The 19926-nt window shown below is 42.8% G+C and overlaps 1 protein-coding gene across 2 annotated transcripts in view; it reads left to right on the forward strand.

The window, feature by feature from the left end:
• C7H4orf19 (chromosome 7 C4orf19 homolog) overlaps positions 1–12199 on the forward strand; it is a 77644-nt gene extending 65445 nt beyond the window's left edge. For both annotated transcript variants that reach the window (XM_068975290.1, XM_068975291.1), the window contains 2 exons: positions 9281–9334; positions 10494–12199. In XM_068975290.1, the coding sequence (XP_068831391.1) occupies positions 9303–9334; positions 10494–11427 (966 nt within the window). In that variant the 5' untranslated portion in view covers positions 9281–9302 and the 3' untranslated portion in view covers positions 11428–12199. The remainder of the gene's footprint in view (positions 1–9280; positions 9335–10493) is intronic.
• Positions 12200–19926: the final 7727 nt, after the last annotated feature.

Below are 19926 nucleotides of genomic sequence, written 5' to 3' on the forward strand. Positions count from 1 at the left end.
CACAAAAAAACTAAACCACTAATACAAAAAGATCCAGGCACCCCAATGTTCATAGCAACACTGTGTTTAGAAGCCAAGATATGGAAGCAACCTAAATGTCCATAAACAGATGGATGGATAATGAAGGTTTGACATATGTAATATGATGGAGTATGATTCAGCCATAAAAACAAATTAAATTCTGCCATCACAACAACATGGATGGTCCTAGAGTATGACATTTAGTGAAAGAAGTCAGACAGAGAAAGACAAATACTGAATGATTTTATTCATATGTAGAGTCTAAAAAATGAAACAAAAGAATACAGCAGAACAGAAACAGACTCACAGACACAGAAAACAAGCCAGTGGTGTTAACAGTGGGGAGAAGGAGGAGAGGAGGGGCCAGACAGTGGCAGGTGATTAGAACTATTATGTACAAAATAGATAAGCAATAAGGATATATTGTATAGCACAGGGAAATGTAACCAGTATTTTGTGATAACTTTAAATAACTTACAAAATATTGAATCACTGTGCTGTACACCCGAAACTAATATAATATTGTAAATCAACTATCCTTCAGTTAAAATAATAATAGGGATTTTTCTGGCAGTCCAGTGATTAGGACTCTCTGCTTTTACTGCCATGGCCCACGTTCATTCCCTGGTCAGGAAACAAGATCCTTCAAGCCACATGGTGCAGCCAATAATAAACAAACAAACAAATAAAATGCTGGCTTCTTCCTTAAAAGGTTATTGTGGAGTTGAAATGAATACATGAAATTTTTTAAAACAGTACTTGGTGCATATCAAACAATAGAATGTTAATTATTTATAATCATTAATAAGCACTGGCAGGGTGCCAGACATAATAAATGCCATACATACTTTTATCTCACTAATTTTTGAAACAGTCCTGATAAACAGGAATTGTTACCTTTCCTATTTTGCTGATTAGACAGGTAGAGTTTGCAGAGGCTAAGAAATCTGCGTAGAGGTCACAGAGCTAATAAGTGGTAGAGGCAGTGTTGGAACCCAAACTCAGACCCTAAATTACTCATTTAACCATAGAGCTGAACTGCTGATTCGATGGATTTTCTCAAAAGCTTACAAATTCCATCCTGCCTCACACATACCCCAGCCCTGCCACACACACACACACACACGCACACTCTTACACACTTCCCCAGCCCATTCCAGTGAAGAGCTCCAGCACATACTCCATCCTCCTGACCTGAGTCCTCACCCTTCCCAGGGAAGTTGCAGTTACACTCACTGACTCTATCTCAAGGCTCCAGGGCATTGATCAGTTATGTGTGTGTGTGTGTACGCTCAGTCGCTTAGTATTCTCTGGCAAAGAAGCCAAGGAGACCTCTTCAAAGAGCTGCAGACCTGAGGGAATGAGATGAGAACTTGGGGCCTGAAGGGAGGAAACAGGCAGAGAAGCTTTGTACATTCAGTTAGGATCACGGGTTTAGGTGAGTGTGGACTTGTGACCCAAACAGCCCCGTCAGGATAGGGATGGGGTAGTTCACAAACCACTGAGCAGGACTCCCGCCTACAGAAGGGTCATATCGGTGCCTGCCTTGTCTGGGTGTTCAGTGCTAACAGTGTGTGAGCCAAGTCAGAGGTCATGAGTTGAGGACACTTCCTTCACTGATTCACCAGCTCGATTGTTCAGTGTGGAAGAGACCTTTGGTGTCAGGGACTCACTGGGGAGAAGAAGAACCTGAGGGATCAAGAGGTTACACCACTTTCCCACATCTGCACAGTTGATGATGAAGCTACTGCTGGAAGGTGGATTTCTTATACCCAGCGTGGACTTTGCCTGGTTGAGTTCACAAACACCAACCCCTCCTGACATTATTAGTTTGGGGCACAAAACTCTTCCTGACAATTAGGACGGCCATGACAATTGTTTTTCCCAAAGTTTCATAAAACATAAATTCTGTTTGTTATTAATATCTTTTATGGGGGGGGGAGTTCTGTGGTCAAATAATTTGGGGAAATACTGAGTTAAACAGGGTGAAATCATTCTTTTTCATAATTGTGAATGCGTTCATCTTTAATCTCTGCTGTTCCCATTCCAAAACCTGTTTGAGGGAACCTTTCGGCAGGAGTTGGGGACAGACATTTGAACACACCTCTGCACAGATGTCCCATCAAGCCCAGTTCTAGGTGATGCTGACTCGTATATGGTAGCACGCTGACTACTAGGAGTGCATCAGATGGAATGTTTGATGGTGCTGATAATAAAGTCTTATAGTCTTTCTCCAAAATTGCTGAAGCTCAACCTCTTTAGGAGAAAAGGAAACACGAAAAAATGTTGTCCCAGAGAGTTTGCAAATCCTGCTCAGAAAGGAGAATATGGTTCTGCTGAGAAAACATTGATTTAGTAGTCAAGAATTATCTTCTTGTCCTTTTTCCACCATAAATTCAATACTGTCTATGAAGCTGGGCAGGCAGTCTTTTAATTTCTTTTATAAGGCACCTCATGATTTCTTCAAGGCCTGCTAGTTATTTTTATCCATTCCTCTTGAGTCTAAGTGGTCAGTACCCAGAAGTAAGTGACTAAATATTTTTCAGCTTCACCTGCTAGCCAGGTTAAGATGAAATCCTGGACTGTTTTCTAAACATTGGCAACTTAGTTTATCACGACAGAGTTGAAATTTAAGTGTTTGATTTTACTGTGTCTCTTCCAAGCACTTCGACTTCTATCAACTCAACCCACTTGCCAGCAGCTGCTATGAAAGCCCATTGACTAGAGCCCTCGAAGCAGGACTCCCTTAAGCCTTGGGATTACATAAACTGCAATTCCCAAGCTGGGAGGGGGAACCATGGTCCCTCCTATCTCTCTTAGCTTGTGCCATGCACTTGACTTTTGATTTTGGACCCTGGGTTGAGTTGAGATTTGATTGTGGAAAGCGGCAGACCACCTACTGGAATAATTTCTAAAATCTCATACTCACCATTCATTCACTCACTTCTGTCTCTCACCAGTCATCCCTTTATTTGAATAACAGATGTGACGTGCTCCATTGCCCTAGGTTAGGCAGGCAGCTGACAAACACCAAATCCCCTCTGAGGTTGGCCAGCCCAAAGACTGGAAACATCTACTTTGCCTTCAGAGTTCCAGTGCCTGGGGCTGGCTATTGAGGAAAGGTCTTCAGCACATACACAGAATGACAGCTACATCCAGAAAGTGTGATGGGCTTTCGATGAGCTCCTTTCCAAGACCTGTCCCCATGTGCTTCTTTAGAGGGAATAGCTTAATAGCAATGGTTTTCTGTCGGTATTAGGTCCTAGCCCAGGAACAAGCAGAGCAGAAACCGACATCAGATTAGCGCCTTTTTTTCCTTTTAACTTTTGATGTTGACATCATATCAGACAATGAAAAGTTGCAAGGAAAGTACAAAGGACCCTCAGTTACTCAGAGTCCCCAGACGTTAACCTTTACTACATTTGCTTCATTCTTCTCTCTTTCTCTGTGCACACATATACACACATTTTTTTCCTGAATTATTTTAATAAGTTACAGATACCACCATGTCCCTCTACTGCTAAATACATCACTGTGAAATACTTCCTAAGAAAAAAGGCATGCTCTCATAGAGCCCCAGTACAATGATCACAAGCAGGACATTAACACTGATTTAATGCTGCCACCTATCTACAGGCCTTACTCAGATTTCACCGGTTGTGGCAATAGTGACCTGCTAACCAAAGATCGTGCATTGCATTCGCTGTCATGCCTCTTTTGTCTTCTTTAATCTGTAATAGTCCCGCAGTCTGTGTTTTTTTTTCCTAAAGTTACATTTTGGAAAGAGTACAGACCAATTGTTTTGCAAAATACCCCTTAAGTTGTGTTTGACTGATGTTGCCTCCTGCTTCAATCCAGATAATACTCTTTGACAGAAAAATCACAGAAGTGATGCCGAGTTCCCGGTGCGCCACCTCTGAGGCTATTGACTAGTCTCACGGTATTACTCTTACTCGCAGTATTACCCTTGGTTATTTGGTTTTGGCGCTGTGACCCAGGTCTCTCCACGGTAAGGATACTATTTTACCCCAAGCATGGATAGGGGAGCTCTTGGGGTTGGCCAAACGAGTTCGTTGGTATGATGTTATGAAAAACCTAAACAAACTTTTTGGCCAGTGCCAATGCTTTGAGATTAAATATCCCATTCTCTTCAGGTTTTTACCCACTGGTCTAAACATCTGTTGATGATTCTTGCTTGAGTCAGTTATTACGGTGATGGTTGTCTAATGGTGATTTCTATAATTCTGTTTGTTAGCAGGCTTTCTACTTGTAAGTCGGAGCTCTCCCTTTTTAGATTTATATCCTGAGGATTCACAGATCCTTGCTTTAGTCAGTGTATTATACTCCTTTATGTTTGTGCTTACTGTGAGGCTCCCATTGTTCCAGGTTGGGCCAGTAGGACGCCTACAAGCTGGTCCTGTGTCAGTTTGACCTGTGCGTGCCATTCTTTAAGATCATCACTATTCAAAGGCAGCCCTTTCCAGCTGAGTTGAGCCTTTTTCTGTATTCCTTGACTTCCTGATGAATGCTCAGTTAATTTCTCTGCCTGGTTGCACAACTTCTGTGCCCCTTACCCTCCCACCCCTGGCCTCCTCATTTCTCCCCACCTCCGCACCAACCCCCTTGTGAAACTGGATTTTCCAGCAAGAACACTTGACTAGTAACTGATGGGGTCTTAGCATGACCATCTTCAAGTACAGGACCATTTAATTTCAACCCTAAACACAGGACAAGAGTCAACCTCCAACACAGGACTCCAGGAGGGGCAGGTGCCGAAGTGGGTGGACTCACCACCCTAATTCATCCTAGTGGTGTTTGCTTTCCTCCTATGGAAACCAGATGACAGTTGCTTTGCCCTTTGCTTCTCTGTTGCTCTTTTATACTCTAAAGACAAAGCAAATTCTGATTCTGCTCCATAATAAAGGGCACTGGACAACTGAGTTCTCACCTCTGACCCAGCTGTTGTCACAGTGACGGGGAAGGGAAAGAAGACAAACTGCCCATTTTGAACTTAGTCTTACTTCAAAAGAGCATATTTTTTTTCCCCCGTTTCCATGGGAAATGGACATGAAATATTTCCTTTTTGCACCTGGAAATGCGAGACCTCACTAAAAGCAAGATATAGGTGTGCGAGTGACACATGAAAAGAGAAATAAATCAGATTTGATGTTAGGAATCATCGTATATGGAAGAATCATTGTAGACACAGGCAGGCAGGGGCTGGGTCAGTCCCCACCCTTTCGTCAGCAGTCACTCAGCCTTGGACCTTAGAGCCTGTCTCACTGAGAGAAGGAATGTCACTGGGGAAGGAAACACAGGATGGCGGAGTGTGAGCGAGGGCAGGACCTCTAACCAGGAAGAGGCACCGGGCTGGGGAGAGGTGCAGAGCATGGCCCTCGGGTACAGGACTAGGTCTGCAGGAAACCCAAGAGTATACCCTAAAGGGAGGCAGTGAAAGGGGGAGGGGGGCTGGGGAGGGTCATCAAAACACCTTTTATAATGACATGGCTTTGAAGAAAAACATAGATCCTGTGGTTTTGCAGGGAGATGGGCGGGGAGGGACGGGTAATGTGAAAGGCACAGGTGACTTGTCAGTTCCCTGAGAAACAGAAGTTAAATCTCAGCAGTCAGCTCAGTTCCCAGCATGGCTGAGAGTGTGGCCAAAGCCACAGGGGCAGAGGGTGGGGTCAGGTCAACCTTGGTCAGCCTGGGAGACACTGGGAAAAGCAAGGTGTTGCTCAAGACCAGCCTCTTTAGTTCTTTCTTCTGTTCAGAAGGAAACCTTCCCCTCCTACAGCACTTGAACCCATGATCCTAAAGTTGACCTACCTGACATTTTTCAATGATTCATACCCCGCAGTTGCTTCAGTTACATTGTTACGACCGCTGTCTGCCCTTTCTCAAACACTTCAAAGCCCATTGTTGCTTTTTTCTTTTGAATTTTTCTTGCCTCCTATCCTCTTGACTTTTTAAAAACAGATTCCAAGATAAACAAAGATACTGCCAGTGTGGAAAGGGGCCGGATTTTAGAGTAGGTTGTGGAGATGGAGGGAGGAGGGGCGCATGGGGCTCTTGAACAGATTTATCAAGCTGGCATACGAATTATTCACAGAAAATGGACATAAGTGGGGAGCGGAGGCTGGAAACAAAACCCTGGGCTTGGAAAATGGAGTAATTCCATTGAGAGTGCTTTGCAAAAGGGAAAGGTGGTACACATACTGCTGGCTAGGCCCACTGTGATTTCTGTCTTGTGGAACTTTTGTTGCACTTGAGGTATGTGTCTTTCAGTTGGTGCCACAGTTAGAAATCTACCATTTGGTCCTTATTCTGCAAACAGGTATAACTTGGTACTGTCAGTGCTCTTGTTTGTATGCATATGTCACAGCAACTAGAGTACTTCTTCCTTAGCTGAAAAGCTTCTTTAAAAAACAAACAAACATGCTGTATCCAGACAGAGCTGAGTAATAAGTATATGCTTATTATGAATGTTAACTCATATAATCCCCAACAATGCTATGTGGTAGATACATCATTATTCCCATTTATAGATGAAATAGCTGAGGCCCAGAGTTACAGGGCAGAGCTGGGGCCAGAACCAGATCATTCAGACAATCTCCTCATCTCAAATCTGTAATTACATATGCAAAGACTTTGTTGTTGTTGTTGTTCATATGAGGTAGCAGTCACAAGCTTCAGAGATTAGGAGGTGGATACTGGATATCTTTGGGGAGGGAGGTGATGTAAAACTGCTTCCCTCTAGATTTATCAACCAGCTAATCTATGCATCTTAAATGGTACTGGTCATTTTCTCTGTGGTTAAAGGCTGATGAAGTAGAATCCTTGGACATCCATTCATGATTGAAAGAAGGAAGGGGAGAGAACAGAGAAGGCAGGCACGCAGCCAACAATGAGTGATCCCTGAGACTTCCCTGAAGTCAGGTGGTTAAGACACCAGGCAGGCTTCCACTGCAGGGGGCACAGGTTTGATCCCTGGTCAAGGAGCTAAGATCCTGCATGCTGAGCGGCAAGGTCAAAAAATAGAGGGGAAAAAAAAAAACCCAAACCACAAAATAAAAACAATAAGTGATCCCTCTCTCTCTCTAGCACACGCATTATGGAGACAAAGGGACCGGGGGCGGGGGCTTTTAATTCTGTCACTGGCTTGGCTTCTTCAAGTTGGTAACTGTTGGACATAGAGGATCACTTAAAGATTCTTCCAGGCTAATTTCTAGGATTTTCAGAGAAAAGACCAGAACAGCATGGTTGGTTTTTACATGAAGAGAAGGTTTCATTCAAAGGGCAATCTTGAAAAATGTAACTTGGGAATGGGCAGGGGACAGAAGGCAGGTGGGAAATGAGAGCAACGCAGAGGGAAATCCATCTGCCACCAGGAAGCCCGAAGGGGCGTGTCTCTGAGCTGCCAGAGAGTGGAGTCCATGCCTTGTGATGGGAAAGGCAAAACAGGAGTTTAGTCCACATAAAGCTTGTGATGATGACTCAACTGTAACCTCCACGGGTCTGTAACATGGAACATGGATCTGTAACCGGGATCCACTGCCCTATCCTGACGTCCTCTAGTGCTGTGCTAAGTCACTTCAGTACTGTTCTACTCTTTGCAACACCATGGGCCATAGCCCACCAGGCTCCCCTGTCCATGGGATTCTCCGGGCAAGAATACTGGAGTGGGTTGCCATGCCATCCTCCAGGGGATTTTCCTGACCCAGGGGATCAGGCCCACATCTCTTGCATCTCCTGCATTGGTAGGCTGGTTCTTTACCACAAGTGCCACCTGGGAAGCCCAGGACATCCTCTAGTACTGAAACCCCTGGGCAAGGAAGCCTCTCTGCTCTCTTATACCGCCTACTGCTGCACCAGGGCTTAACACCCTGGTTAAGTCCAAGTCCCATGGAGAAGGCAATGGAAGAAACACACAGGTCCTTTTCAATCCCACCTTTCTCTCTCTGGCATTGGTTAAGCTGTTTTCCCTCATTTACAAAATGGAGATGACATATATAACTCCCAGAGTCAGGGAAAGGTCTGGCACAGAGACAAGTGGCAATAAATGTTTGCAGATACTGAATCGGTGATTTTAGATATGTGAAGGTATTCCAGGTAACCAGTGTCCTCCCTTCTCACATGTTATCCTTTTCCAAAAAAACTGTAACTCTACTGACTTTGAGTATCTAGGAAAGAAAAAGCAAACAATTCCTATTGAAATCTCATTCAGCTGCCCGGGCCCAGTCCAGACTGCAAGCGCCTGCAGTAGCCGCTTCCACTCTGTGCAGGTGAGGCTCCTCACCCAGAGAGGAGCGGAAGTCTCTGGCCAGGACGGGGCTGGAGAGCACAGCCCGTGTGGTGGAGGTGCCTGCCTGCCTGCAGATGTGCTCAGTCGTGTCGACTCTGCAACCCTATAGCCTGCCAGGCTCCTCTGTCTATGGGATTCTCCAGGCCAGAATACTAGAGGGGGTTGCCATTTCGTCCAAAAGCAGATCTTCCCGACCCAGGGTTGAGACTGCCGTCTCCTGCATTGACAGACGGATTCTTTACCACTGAGCCACCTGGGAAGCCTCTGTGAAGGTTCAGCTTCCCTTATATCTTAAACAGCTCTCAGCCCTGAGAGCAGTACCTGGTTCCCCGGGCTCACGGTTTCAGAGTGTCTTTGATGATTGCCTTTCCTTGGTGTGCTTTGAGTACTTGACTACCTTACAGTTTGTCCATTCCTCCTGAAGAAAAAGGAAAGAAGAATAGCTTGATTCATCTTAAAATACAAAAGGAAAATCCCAAAGTGGTGAATGAAATAAACATTGAAAATTTTTGTCTTTCTAAAGCAGCTTATTGTAGGTGTTGGCATCTAAGACATTTTTTACCTATGATGGTCACATAATAAACACAGTGAATTGACAGGCTATGATATGTGTTCTCTAATACTGAAGAAGAAGAAGCTATAATAGTAATGAATTAGGATGGAATACAATTGTGTGACAAAACCTTATGACAGTATTTTCTCATTCTTTGTTTATAGATCTTTCAAATGGTAGTCTTAATTATTGCTAGTAGTTGAATGATTATTTCTGTCAATTTATTTTCTTGTAACACTGCTGGTTATATTTGATACTGTATATATTCAGTCATTTATATAGAATTAAAGTGTGCAGCTCCTTCATTCTGACTGCAAAGAAACCAATGTCTTCCTACAATGAAACCAACAATCTTTACTAAAAAAAATACAATGCCATTCACTCTTCTCTCTTTTTCCCAGATGATAACAAAAAGCAATCCAGATGGGGTGCAGGTGCTGTAAAATGATACAAAGGTAAAGTTGAAAAAGTGGGAAATTTGTGATTACCATGAAGGCACTTTTAAACATCCTGCATGGATTCATTGCCATTTTCCAGCTTGGGGCATGACTAGCATTGCCAGGAAGTTAAGAGTTTGGAACCACATGAATATTATTTAAAAGAACACAGGGGCTGGATTTTTAAAAAATTTTTGTGCAGTTCTCCGAGCATGTTGGGAACACTGTCATTCTCTGAGGCTGAATTTGGTTTGGGTTGAATTTACATTTCTCCAGAGAGTTTCAGTGCAAAGAAAAGCTTGGGTTTTAGAAGATGCCTGAAATGGTATCACTGAAAATAAATCACCCCAGTCATGTATGTGCTTTTAATTTTGTCCAGATTCTATTTCATAAAAATTTGGGCAACATGAATACAATTCTATATAAAATAAAGAGGGAAAATTAGCTGATCATTTTGCTTCTGTAACAAAACTATCTTTATTATGTTAGCTCTATTCCATATCTGTATCTATGTATATATATATATACATACCTATATACATATATCATTTTTTCCACTGTAGTTATAATTTAATGTTAGGTGCCATTCAAAAGTATTTATTGTGAATAACTTTGATGCTGGTCCAGAGTTCACAGTTGTTATGCCTGAAATGGCATCACTGAAAATAAATCATCCCAGTAATGTTAGTGACTACATAATATTCCATTGAGGTGTTATGCCATCAGTTCTTAACCACTTATTTCCTATTGTTGAACATTTCTTTTATTTATTTTTGTTTGTATTTAAATTTCATGACCCACTTTGTTCTTTACCTTCTTCCTGCCCTTTTTTTTTAACTCCTTCTTAAGATCTGTTTCCAGTTGGTAGACCACTTTTATACCAACTGTATCTATTTAATTGTTGCTGTTTAGTCACTGAGTCCTGTGAGACTCTTTGCGACCCCATGGACTGCAGGACGCCAGGCTTCCCTGTCCTTCACTATCTTCCAGAGTTTGCTCAGATTCATGTCCAATATCTATTTAATTAGGTATACATATAGGCTTAAAAGAGTAATCATGGAAATTAAGTTCACAGGAACCATAGACCAGCAGCAGAGCCTGTAGTAGAAATATTCATAATGAAAGTTAGTAATTAATAAAGTTACTACTTGACTGATCTTCCTTCTTCCCACCCTAGCTATCTCTTTGATCCAGTTCACGTGCCCTCCCCTGGTTACGTTAACGAAGTGAACAGCTGCAAGTTAGATGAAGAGGACACTCTTAAACTGAAAGACAAACAGAGCAGCGAAATCCTGGTGCACAAGGGTGACCCTCCTAGTGAGGGCTCCCAGAGGACTGCGAGCGGGAGCCGAACAGCCTCTCCACAGGAGCCCTGCGGGCCGCCCCAAGGACCACGCCTCTTGGGGGATGCTGTGCGGGGACCCTGTGCCGAGAAGACTAGCGGGGCCGTCAATGGCGTCGGCCCCGCTGCTGTCCTGCAGCTCAGTGGTGAGCCGGGGCCCCCTCAGGGAGCCAGAGACTCCTGGGCCAGTGCTGCAAACAAAGGTCACCAGACCCAGCCCTTCCTTGAAGGAGGGAGTGCCAGGGAGCTGGACTGCATGCAGCTGGCCTTGGGAGAGACGCAGGTCATCGGGAACGGGGGCTCCGGCGCGCCATCCACGGCCGGGCTTGCCGCCTGGGAAGTCCCAGCCCATGTCCTCCAGACACCCACCCCGGACTACCCTCCGCTTTGCGGCTCAGCTGAAGACAACGCTGATCACGTTGATCACCAAGAGAAGGACCATCTTTTCAAGATCCACTCTGAGAAGGAGCCCCAGGAGGGTGCTCACCCCCCGGCAGGGGAGTGTGGTTTGAATATGCCCTTCTCTGCAAAGAGAAGCTGGGATTCATTAAACGAGGCCGTGACAACTGAAATCCCAAGTGTCTACTTTGACAAAGACGATCCTGCTCAGGACGTGCCTGTGGTCGATTCCAGAGACGGGTGGGAGGAGGCCCCTGGCTCCCCCGGAAACCGGAGCTGGGAGACGGCGGATGAGGATGCGGAGGTGGCCGAAGCCCTCGCGGCCTTAGAAGCAGCTACTGCGGGGGAAGATGTGGACGAGGCCGAGTAGGGGAGGGGATTCTCCAGGCAAATAAGCTAGTGACGATCTGGTCGCACGGCGCTGGGTTTGCTCCTAAAACCCAGAGCTGATCAATGCAGCCTATACGGCTGCAGCCTTACAGGAGGTTGACACCCAGCACCAGTTCTGATGGATGTGAGCTTCAGTGCCTTGCTGCTTGTTCACCATGAAGAGTACCACCGTCTAGATGGGCTAAAACTCAAGAGACTATAAGTCAGAGTGGACCACGGTGCTGGCATCCACAGAACATGCAGACCTTAAACACCCTGCTGGCCAACCCGCACAACTCCTGCATAACGTGTGGTGCAGGTGTTTGTGAGAACGCCCTGGAATCCCAGTGAGAATCCCAGGGAAAGAGATTCACAGGACATTCTGTTGGAGTGTAAAATTCCTTACCTTGCTTTTGAGAGCCAAACATTATACCCAGTCAGGGAAAGGTAACTATCCCCACTTAAAGTGCCTAATGTACCCCCCCAGAGCATGGCTTACCTTCAGGGACAGTCACCCAGGGAACCAATCACTAACCACTTGTTGGACAGAGAGTGGAGCTTGGCAGCTTTCAGGGTAGAGCAGGAGCCGCCTGTAAACAAATGTTAGTCATTAGCTGTGATATCAGGCCACCTTGACCTTAACTTTTTTACATTATTACTTTTTCATCTCCTTTGGGATCGGGGAGTTTGGTCAAAAGACTTCTTTGTTTAAAATTCAGGTTTTTAAGTTTGTGAGATTTGGAACAGCAAAGAGAGAGATGGAGTGTTTTGTGCCATGTAATGTCTGATTGTGATTAAACAATAACAACATATGTGTCTGAGTGTCTTAACTCAATAGTGCTTCTAATTTTCCCAGACTGTTAGTGACCCTTGATGTTTCTCTCAATTTAAAGAGATAGACTATTAAATTACAGCTGAAGAGGAGACTAGATTGATTTGCCAAGAATGACTTTGACTCTGTCCCTGTAGGTTGAAATCTTGATGCCATGACTGCCTGTTCAGCTCTTACTTTAAGGATGAATAGCCCTTCCTGGGTTTCAGTCATTTTGACATGGCTCAATGGAGAATTTAGGGGATGGTCAAGACTATCTAGAAAAATATAAATATGGAGGATTCCTTATTATAGTGTTTCATAACACAGACTCTGAAATCTGACTCACTTTGGTTGGATTTCCAGCTTTGCCATGTAACCTGGGACAAGTAATATATCCTTTCTATTTGCCCATCGGTTAAGTGACAACAATAATAATAGATATTTATAGAGATTGTCATAATGTCATTGCTCCATTTGGTTATTATTTAACATAAAACATGATTTCTGAGCCTAACAGATGCATTTCCCTGGATTTGCTTGATAACAAGCCATGTCTACATACAATGTCACTCCGAGCTTTTAAAGACTAAACTGTTGGCATTGCTAATTGGATTGTAGATGGGTTTGCTATTTAGTACACCAAAAGCTTAATGTTTCAAAGTGATTCCTTCAACAATTTCCCAAGTGTATCTGTTGTGATTAGGTCCAGCTTTATATGATAAAGTGTCTTATAAAAACAGAGATTTACTTATCTTTTATGTAAAAGAAGTCTGGAGATAGAAATCCAGCCTGGCAGAGGACTCCATGGTATCAGTGACTTCTGCTCCTTCTATCATTTGGCTTCCTTCTCAAGGTAACTTCCTGGTTCACAGTGACTGCGGGGTTCCAGTCATTACATTTGCTTTCCGTGAAAAAAGAATAACAGGTCAGAAAGATCTCACTCCCGCTCTAGTGAGGACCTTCTAGAGGTGTAATTCAGCCTTCCACTTCTACCTCACTGACCAACATCTGGTTACTTGGACACATTCAACTGCCAGAGAGGCTGGAAAACTTACCTTTCTAGCAATGAGCATGGCTTTCCCAAATAAGTTCAGGATTCAGTTACTGAGAAGGGAGAGAATGGACATTGAGTTTTGAGATTGTCTGTTTACAATCTGCCACATCAGATCCTCAAAACACTAAAGCCTGGTCCTCAAAACACAAAAAGCCACTTTGCAAGAGATTGAAAGATAACTGTTTTCAATTAGTGTGACACGCAAAAGGTCTAAACCTTTGGTCCAAGGGGAAAGGAGAACTGGACAGCTGCATACCAACTTCCCACTGGTATCTCCAAAACAGAAGGATGAAAAAGAAAAATCTGACAAGGAAAAGGTAAGATGAGGTATTTCTGCAAATAAGGTTTTTTTCTGGGCACAGAAACACACTTCTGTGTTTACATTTACATGTGGACCTAATTTTACGTTTTAGGACTGCGGCAGAGTTCATCATGATTAATAACTAAAGTTTTTAAGATTCTTTTTATGTGAACAACTGCTTCAAAAAGGTTAACAGATGACCAAGAACTTCAAGTGCTTTTTTAAAAGCAGACTGGGCCCCTTTACCTCTACCCCAACATCCAGGCTCCACCAAAGGATGTCAGAGGAAAAGCCAGAGTCTTTAGGTTGAGAAGAAACCCCAGATTTTAGCTTCAACCCCCAGCTTGTCTAGCAGCTGAGACTCCTGCTCTGTGTAACATCTTTCTGCAGCCCGGTGGTGCCCCTTATCAAAAGTGATGCTGATGATACTGACTCTTTTCAAACGTTCTCGACAGCATGGCAGCACCGACGCCCGCTGAATGTCAGGCACTGGCTGTGAGTAGAAGTGGACATCACAGTCCCCAGGATCCTAGGAAACTGCATCGCGTGGGTACCTACCATGTTAAATCTTGATTTTGATATAAGGTTATTTCTATATTACATGCAGTTTCCTTGAGCTGAGAAGTTACATTTCACTTTTTACTGGGGGAAGTTTAACTATCATATAAATGTGAATTTAGATGTTTTCCCCCAGTTTCCAAGACAGATGGTAGCACATTGTCATAGTTGTCAAGCCAGACTCGGAAAGGAATGAAGAGAATTTGAAGTCCTTAGCGCACACCCATTTGTCCACACTCAGTAACTGTTAGCCACTCACCATTTTCCTCTTTAACTGTTCCTCTGCCCTGACCCTAAGGGCAAGATTCTCTCTTTTCTTCTTTATTTTGGCTACATCACATGTTTGTGGGATCTTAGTTCCTCAACCAAGGATGGATCCTGGGCCCCCTGCAATGGAAGTGCAGAGTCTTAACCACTGGACCACTAGGAAAGTCAGGCTTTTTTAAACAGAAGTATATTTGATGTACAATCATATATGTTTCAGATGTACAAAGTTATTTAGAAAACTTAAAGGTTATACTCTGTTCATAGTTATGACTATTATAGAAGATTGGCTATATTCCCTGTGCTGTTCATTATGTCCTTGTAGCTTCTTTTATAGAGTAGTTTGTCCTGCTCAATTCCCTGTTCCTATCTTGCCTGCCCTCTCCCTTACCCCGTCTCATCTTAACTCTTCATCAGTATCCCCCAATGGGAGGCCTTAGGAAGAATGAAGGAGGCACCAAATGCAAGTACGAGAGTATAGATCTGACTTCCTTAGTTTTGTCATCTGTGTGCAGACATAGGAATGTGGCCCCTGGCCTTGAACTTGAACTTTATTCACCAATGGGACTCCTATTTGTCCAATGAGTCTATATGATGAAAATGTGGGAATTCTTGCTTTCTGGTTTTTGTTTTTTTTTCCCCAGATTAAACCTCATTCATTTTAAAACCTGCTATTTTAGAGTTGGTGATGATTAAAAAGACAAGCTGGCATTTATTTTTTATGGTAGACACTCTCTGTTAATTTATGGAGATAAATTACTCATTCATTTGTTTACTAAGCTTGTAAGTTCCCCCAATGTGTTAGTTTACAGTAGACATGTAACAGGCTAACTTTTGAAATACGCTCAGGCACTCTAAGAAACAATATTTTAGGCAAATCTATTAAATATGCCCATTATGAATGATTCTTATCAACACGTTCAAGCTAGTTGCTTGGCATTGACTATTAGCATTTTTTCCCAACTAAAGTGACTATAGTAAATACCTTTTGCCTAGATCTAGGATAGTGTGGGCACAAAGTGAGTACTCAGGACATTATTTGTTGAGCAAAAGACTAAAAGCTCTTCACATATAGTGGAAGAGACATCATGCAGCTGATTAAGATTCTGAATGCTAATTATTTGATTGGGATATGTTGTGATCAAGGTATGAATGCAGGGCTTTGGAAGCACTGTCTCTATGAATATGATGAAAAAAAATTATGTTTATTATTCACCCTCCTCACTCAGGGTCTTCCCTGGTGGCTCAAATGGTAAAGAATCCGCCTGCAATGCAGGAGACCTGGGTTCAATCCCTGGGTTGGGAAGATCCCCTGGAGGAGGGCATAGCAACCCACTCCAGTATTCTTGCGTGGAGAATCCCATGGATGGAGTAGCCTGGCAGAGGCTATAGTCCATGGGATCACGAAGAGTCAGACACGACTGAGCAATGAACATTTTCACTTCCTCACTTAGATGGCCCTTCTCCATTTGAATAAGGAGGATGCTTGGTGGTCATTGGGAAGATGGACGTGGAGCAGAACTGAGTATCCAGTGGAAGTTTGGTCTCCATCCCGAGAGCAGGTTACCCTGAGGAACTTACACCCAAATTGCAACAAAAACCTTAAGAAAACCAATGTTTGGGGCCAAGCAGTAGGAAACTTGGCTGACCACACTTTTCAGTCATCTTGAATTCAATCTTTCAAATCCTGGAGGGGCAAGAAAAGAAAGGATGTATGTTTGTGACTCGAGACTCTGATGTCACTTTTCTCTTGGCTCATGTTAGAAAAAGCACAAATGGGTTGACTCTACAGTTAAAACCCCTTCAGCCTTGGGTGATGACCTCCAGATGTTCAAAGGTTCTGACCACACAGCATAGGCTGGGCACTCACACTCGTCCACTTCTTTTTTAATTAACCTAGGGTGGAATTAGCCTGTGCCTCTTGCTCATTGTATGACCTTGGGTTTAATTTTCTTAACCTTTGTGCACCTCAGTTTCCTCATCTGTGAAATGGGGATCACTACTACATGTCCAGTGGAAAGCAGACATTCTCAAATTTGAATGTGCTTGTTTTACGAAAGCAAGTTTCTGGGTCCCAGCTCTCAGAGACTTGGATTCAGCAGGTCTTGGGTGAAGCCCCAGCATCTGCAGCGGATGCGGATATTTCTCCAGCCACACTTGGAGACACATGGAGACCACAGCGGGACTTGCTTCATCTTTTTGATCTTGCACCAGCTATCAATAAAAAAAAGTCACACTCCTACCCCTAATAGAAGTATGTTTATAAATAAATGTTCTGTCCTCTTGAACTGTGTCATATACTTTGTAGAGCTGGGAGATATTGGAGGACAGAGGAGCCTGGAAGGCTGCAGTCCATGGGGTTGCAATGAGTCGGGCATGACTTAGCAACTGAACCACAAGAACAACATTAAGATAACAAATATCAATCCATTCATCCCACACCCTTGGGTTATGTGAAACCTACTTTGAAAACCCCTGATTTAGAAGCCCAAATGAACTATGTATAAAAACACTCTAAATAGACAAAACTGGACTAAGATTTTTGACAAGATACATAGCCTACACATACATGTGACCATCCACCTAGAACAGAATACAATCAAATGTGAACGCACACCCCAATACCACTCTGAGCTTAGTTTTGTTGGAAGACTTCTATATTTTCTGCTTTTAACCATTTTGGAATAGTTAATACAAAGCAAGGGTAAAATATGACCCAGAGACCAGAAGATAGACAAAGAATTTTGCTCATATGCCTCATCAGTATTACACATTCCCAATTCACATGACTGACCAAGCTGATTAGAGTATTTGTTGAGTGAGGATCTTGCTATTTTAAACACAAAACCATGAAGTTTTCTCTTGGCATCAGTTACTAACCTTAAAAAAAATCCCACAAAAATAATTTCATTTCCAGGTCCTACTCTATCCCTTTTTAATTCTCCACAATAGTCCTAAAGTCATCAAGACTGGCGCATATAAATCTTGGTTCTTATATAAACAAGTGAAGATTTTTACAGGCCAAAGAGAGTTGCTGGTCTCTTCTCATTAACTACTGTACTCTCCCTGTCTTAAATGTTGATCCCTAGAACAGGATTAAAAGTTTTTAATCACCCATTTATGAAGCCATGTGATCATATGTTCCAAGATCTTCATGGCATCAGTCATTGGGCAGGAGACAAACCAAAGACTATTACAGCATTTAATTTAAAAGTTAAAGGTGAAAATTTTATAACAAAAAAAGTATCTGCAAAGACACTTTCAAAATAATTTGCCAAATCATACAATTATTGATACAAAAATTTTATTCAGTAAGAATTTCTGAGAGCCATCAAGTTATGATTTTTGGTTTTTTGCTTTTCAATTTTCTTAAGTTGTTTTTTTTTTTAATTTATTGTTCTTGTTGTTGTTTAGTCACTAAGTCATGTCTGATTCTTTTGTGACCCCTTGGACTGTACCCCACCAAGGTCCTCTGCCCATAGGATCTCCTAGGCAAGAATACTAAAGTGAGTTGTCATTTCCTTCTCCAGGGGATCTTCCCGACCCAGGGATCAAACCCACATCTCCTCCAATGGCAGGATTCTTTACCACTGAGCCACCAGGTGATTTTCTAAATTTATTTTTAACTGGAGGATAATTGGTTTACAATGTTGTGCTGGTTTCGGCCATACATCAACGTGAATCAGCCATAGGTATACATATGTCCCCTCCCTCTTAAACTTTCCTCCCATCTCTCCCACTGCACCCCACCCCTCTAGGTTGTCACAGAGCCCTGGGTTGAGCTCTACGCATCATACAACAAATTCCCACTGGCTCTCTATTTTACATACGGTAATGGATATGTTTCAGTGCTACTCTCTCAATTCATCCACCCTCCCCTTCCTCCACTGTGTGCAAGTCTGTTCTCTATTTCTGCATCTGTTTTGCTGCCCTAAAAAATAGATTCATCAGTACCATTTTTCTAGATTCCATATATTCGGGTTAACACATGATATTTGTTTTTCTTTTTGACTTACTTAACTCGGTATAACAGGCTCTAGGTTCATTTACTTCACTAGAACTGACTCAAATTCCTTCCTTTTTATGACGGAGTAATACTTCATTATATATATGCATGACAACTTCTTTATCCATTCATCTGTCATGGAGATCTAGATTGCTTCCATGTCCTGGCAATTGTAAATCATGCTGCAATGAACATTGGGGTACATGTGTTTTGTAGAATTGTGGTTTTCATAGGGTATATGCCCAATAGTGGGATTGCTGGGTCATATGGTAGTTTTATTCCTAATTTTTTTTTAATAACTCTCCATACTATTCTCCATAGTGGCTGAATCAATTTACATTCCCACCAACAGTGCAAGAGGGTTCCCTTTTCTCTACATCCTCTCCAGCACTTATAGGTGCAAAGATAGTTTAACTTAAAAAAAAATTTATTAAGCAGTTACCATAGTTTAAGTTCTGCATATGCATTATCTTGCTTAAGTCTACCATAAGCCTATGAGTTGTGGGTATGGTTATCCCCATTTCACAGATGGAGAAATGGAGGCTCAAAAAAGCTATCTAACTCATCCAGGGTCACACAGTCAGTGGCAGAATCTCAACTGAACTCAGATTGAACCACAAACTGGTCCTTTATAGGAATATATAGTACCACCTCTTTGGAGACAGCTTGTTGCCATCAGGCTAAAAGAAGAGCTGAATCAAAACCAAGGAGGTGCAGGCGAGGACATCCACTTTTAGAAAAGTAAGTGTTAGTCGCTCAATCATGTCCAACTCTTTGTGACCCCATGGACTGGGGCTCGCCAGGCTTTTCTGACCATGGGATTCTCCAGGCAAGAATACTGGAGTGGGCAGCCATTTCCTTCTCCAGGAGATCTTCCCAACCCAGGAATTGAACCCTGCACTGCAGGCAGACTCTTCACAGTGTGAGCTCCCAGGGAAGCCCTCTCTTAGAAAAGTAAACTTACATATACTGTCAATTAGTAAAGAAAGCGCCTTTTTTTTTTTTAATGGTTCTGAAGGAGAGTTTAATAATGAATAGAAAAGTTAGTCAAGGCCTTATCTGTAAAATTCTGATGTTGTCTACTATTAATGATATTTATGTTTTAGTGATGACATGAATGACCAATACAAAGTACCTTGAGAGTCCTTTCCTCAGTTTTGTCACCTGTAGGATAGAAGTGTTGGCCATGCCCCCCTTGGTCTGTAATGCAACTTACAGAAGACACAGAGTATAAAGTGCTTAGTACACACTCAGCACCAGGTGAACAGCAAATGTAAGCTGTGATTTTATCATCCAGTGATCATCTCACACTGGACCACTTTTTTCTTAGTAGCACTTACACTTTTTTTAATAACTAAATTTTTATTTCTGTGACTACTGCAGCTTTCTGCACCTCTTCGAATAATATTGAACGGTTTCTAGACTTAGATAAATCCTTTTCTACCTACGTTACTAACAACCATCTCAAGGCAAGCATGCACATGGAGGCACTTCAAACAATAT

This window comes from Capricornis sumatraensis, chromosome 7 (assembly GCF_032405125.1).
Source record: "Capricornis sumatraensis isolate serow.1 chromosome 7, serow.2, whole genome shotgun sequence".
In the NCBI taxonomy this organism is placed as follows: Eukaryota; Metazoa; Chordata; class Mammalia; order Artiodactyla; family Bovidae; genus Capricornis; species Capricornis sumatraensis.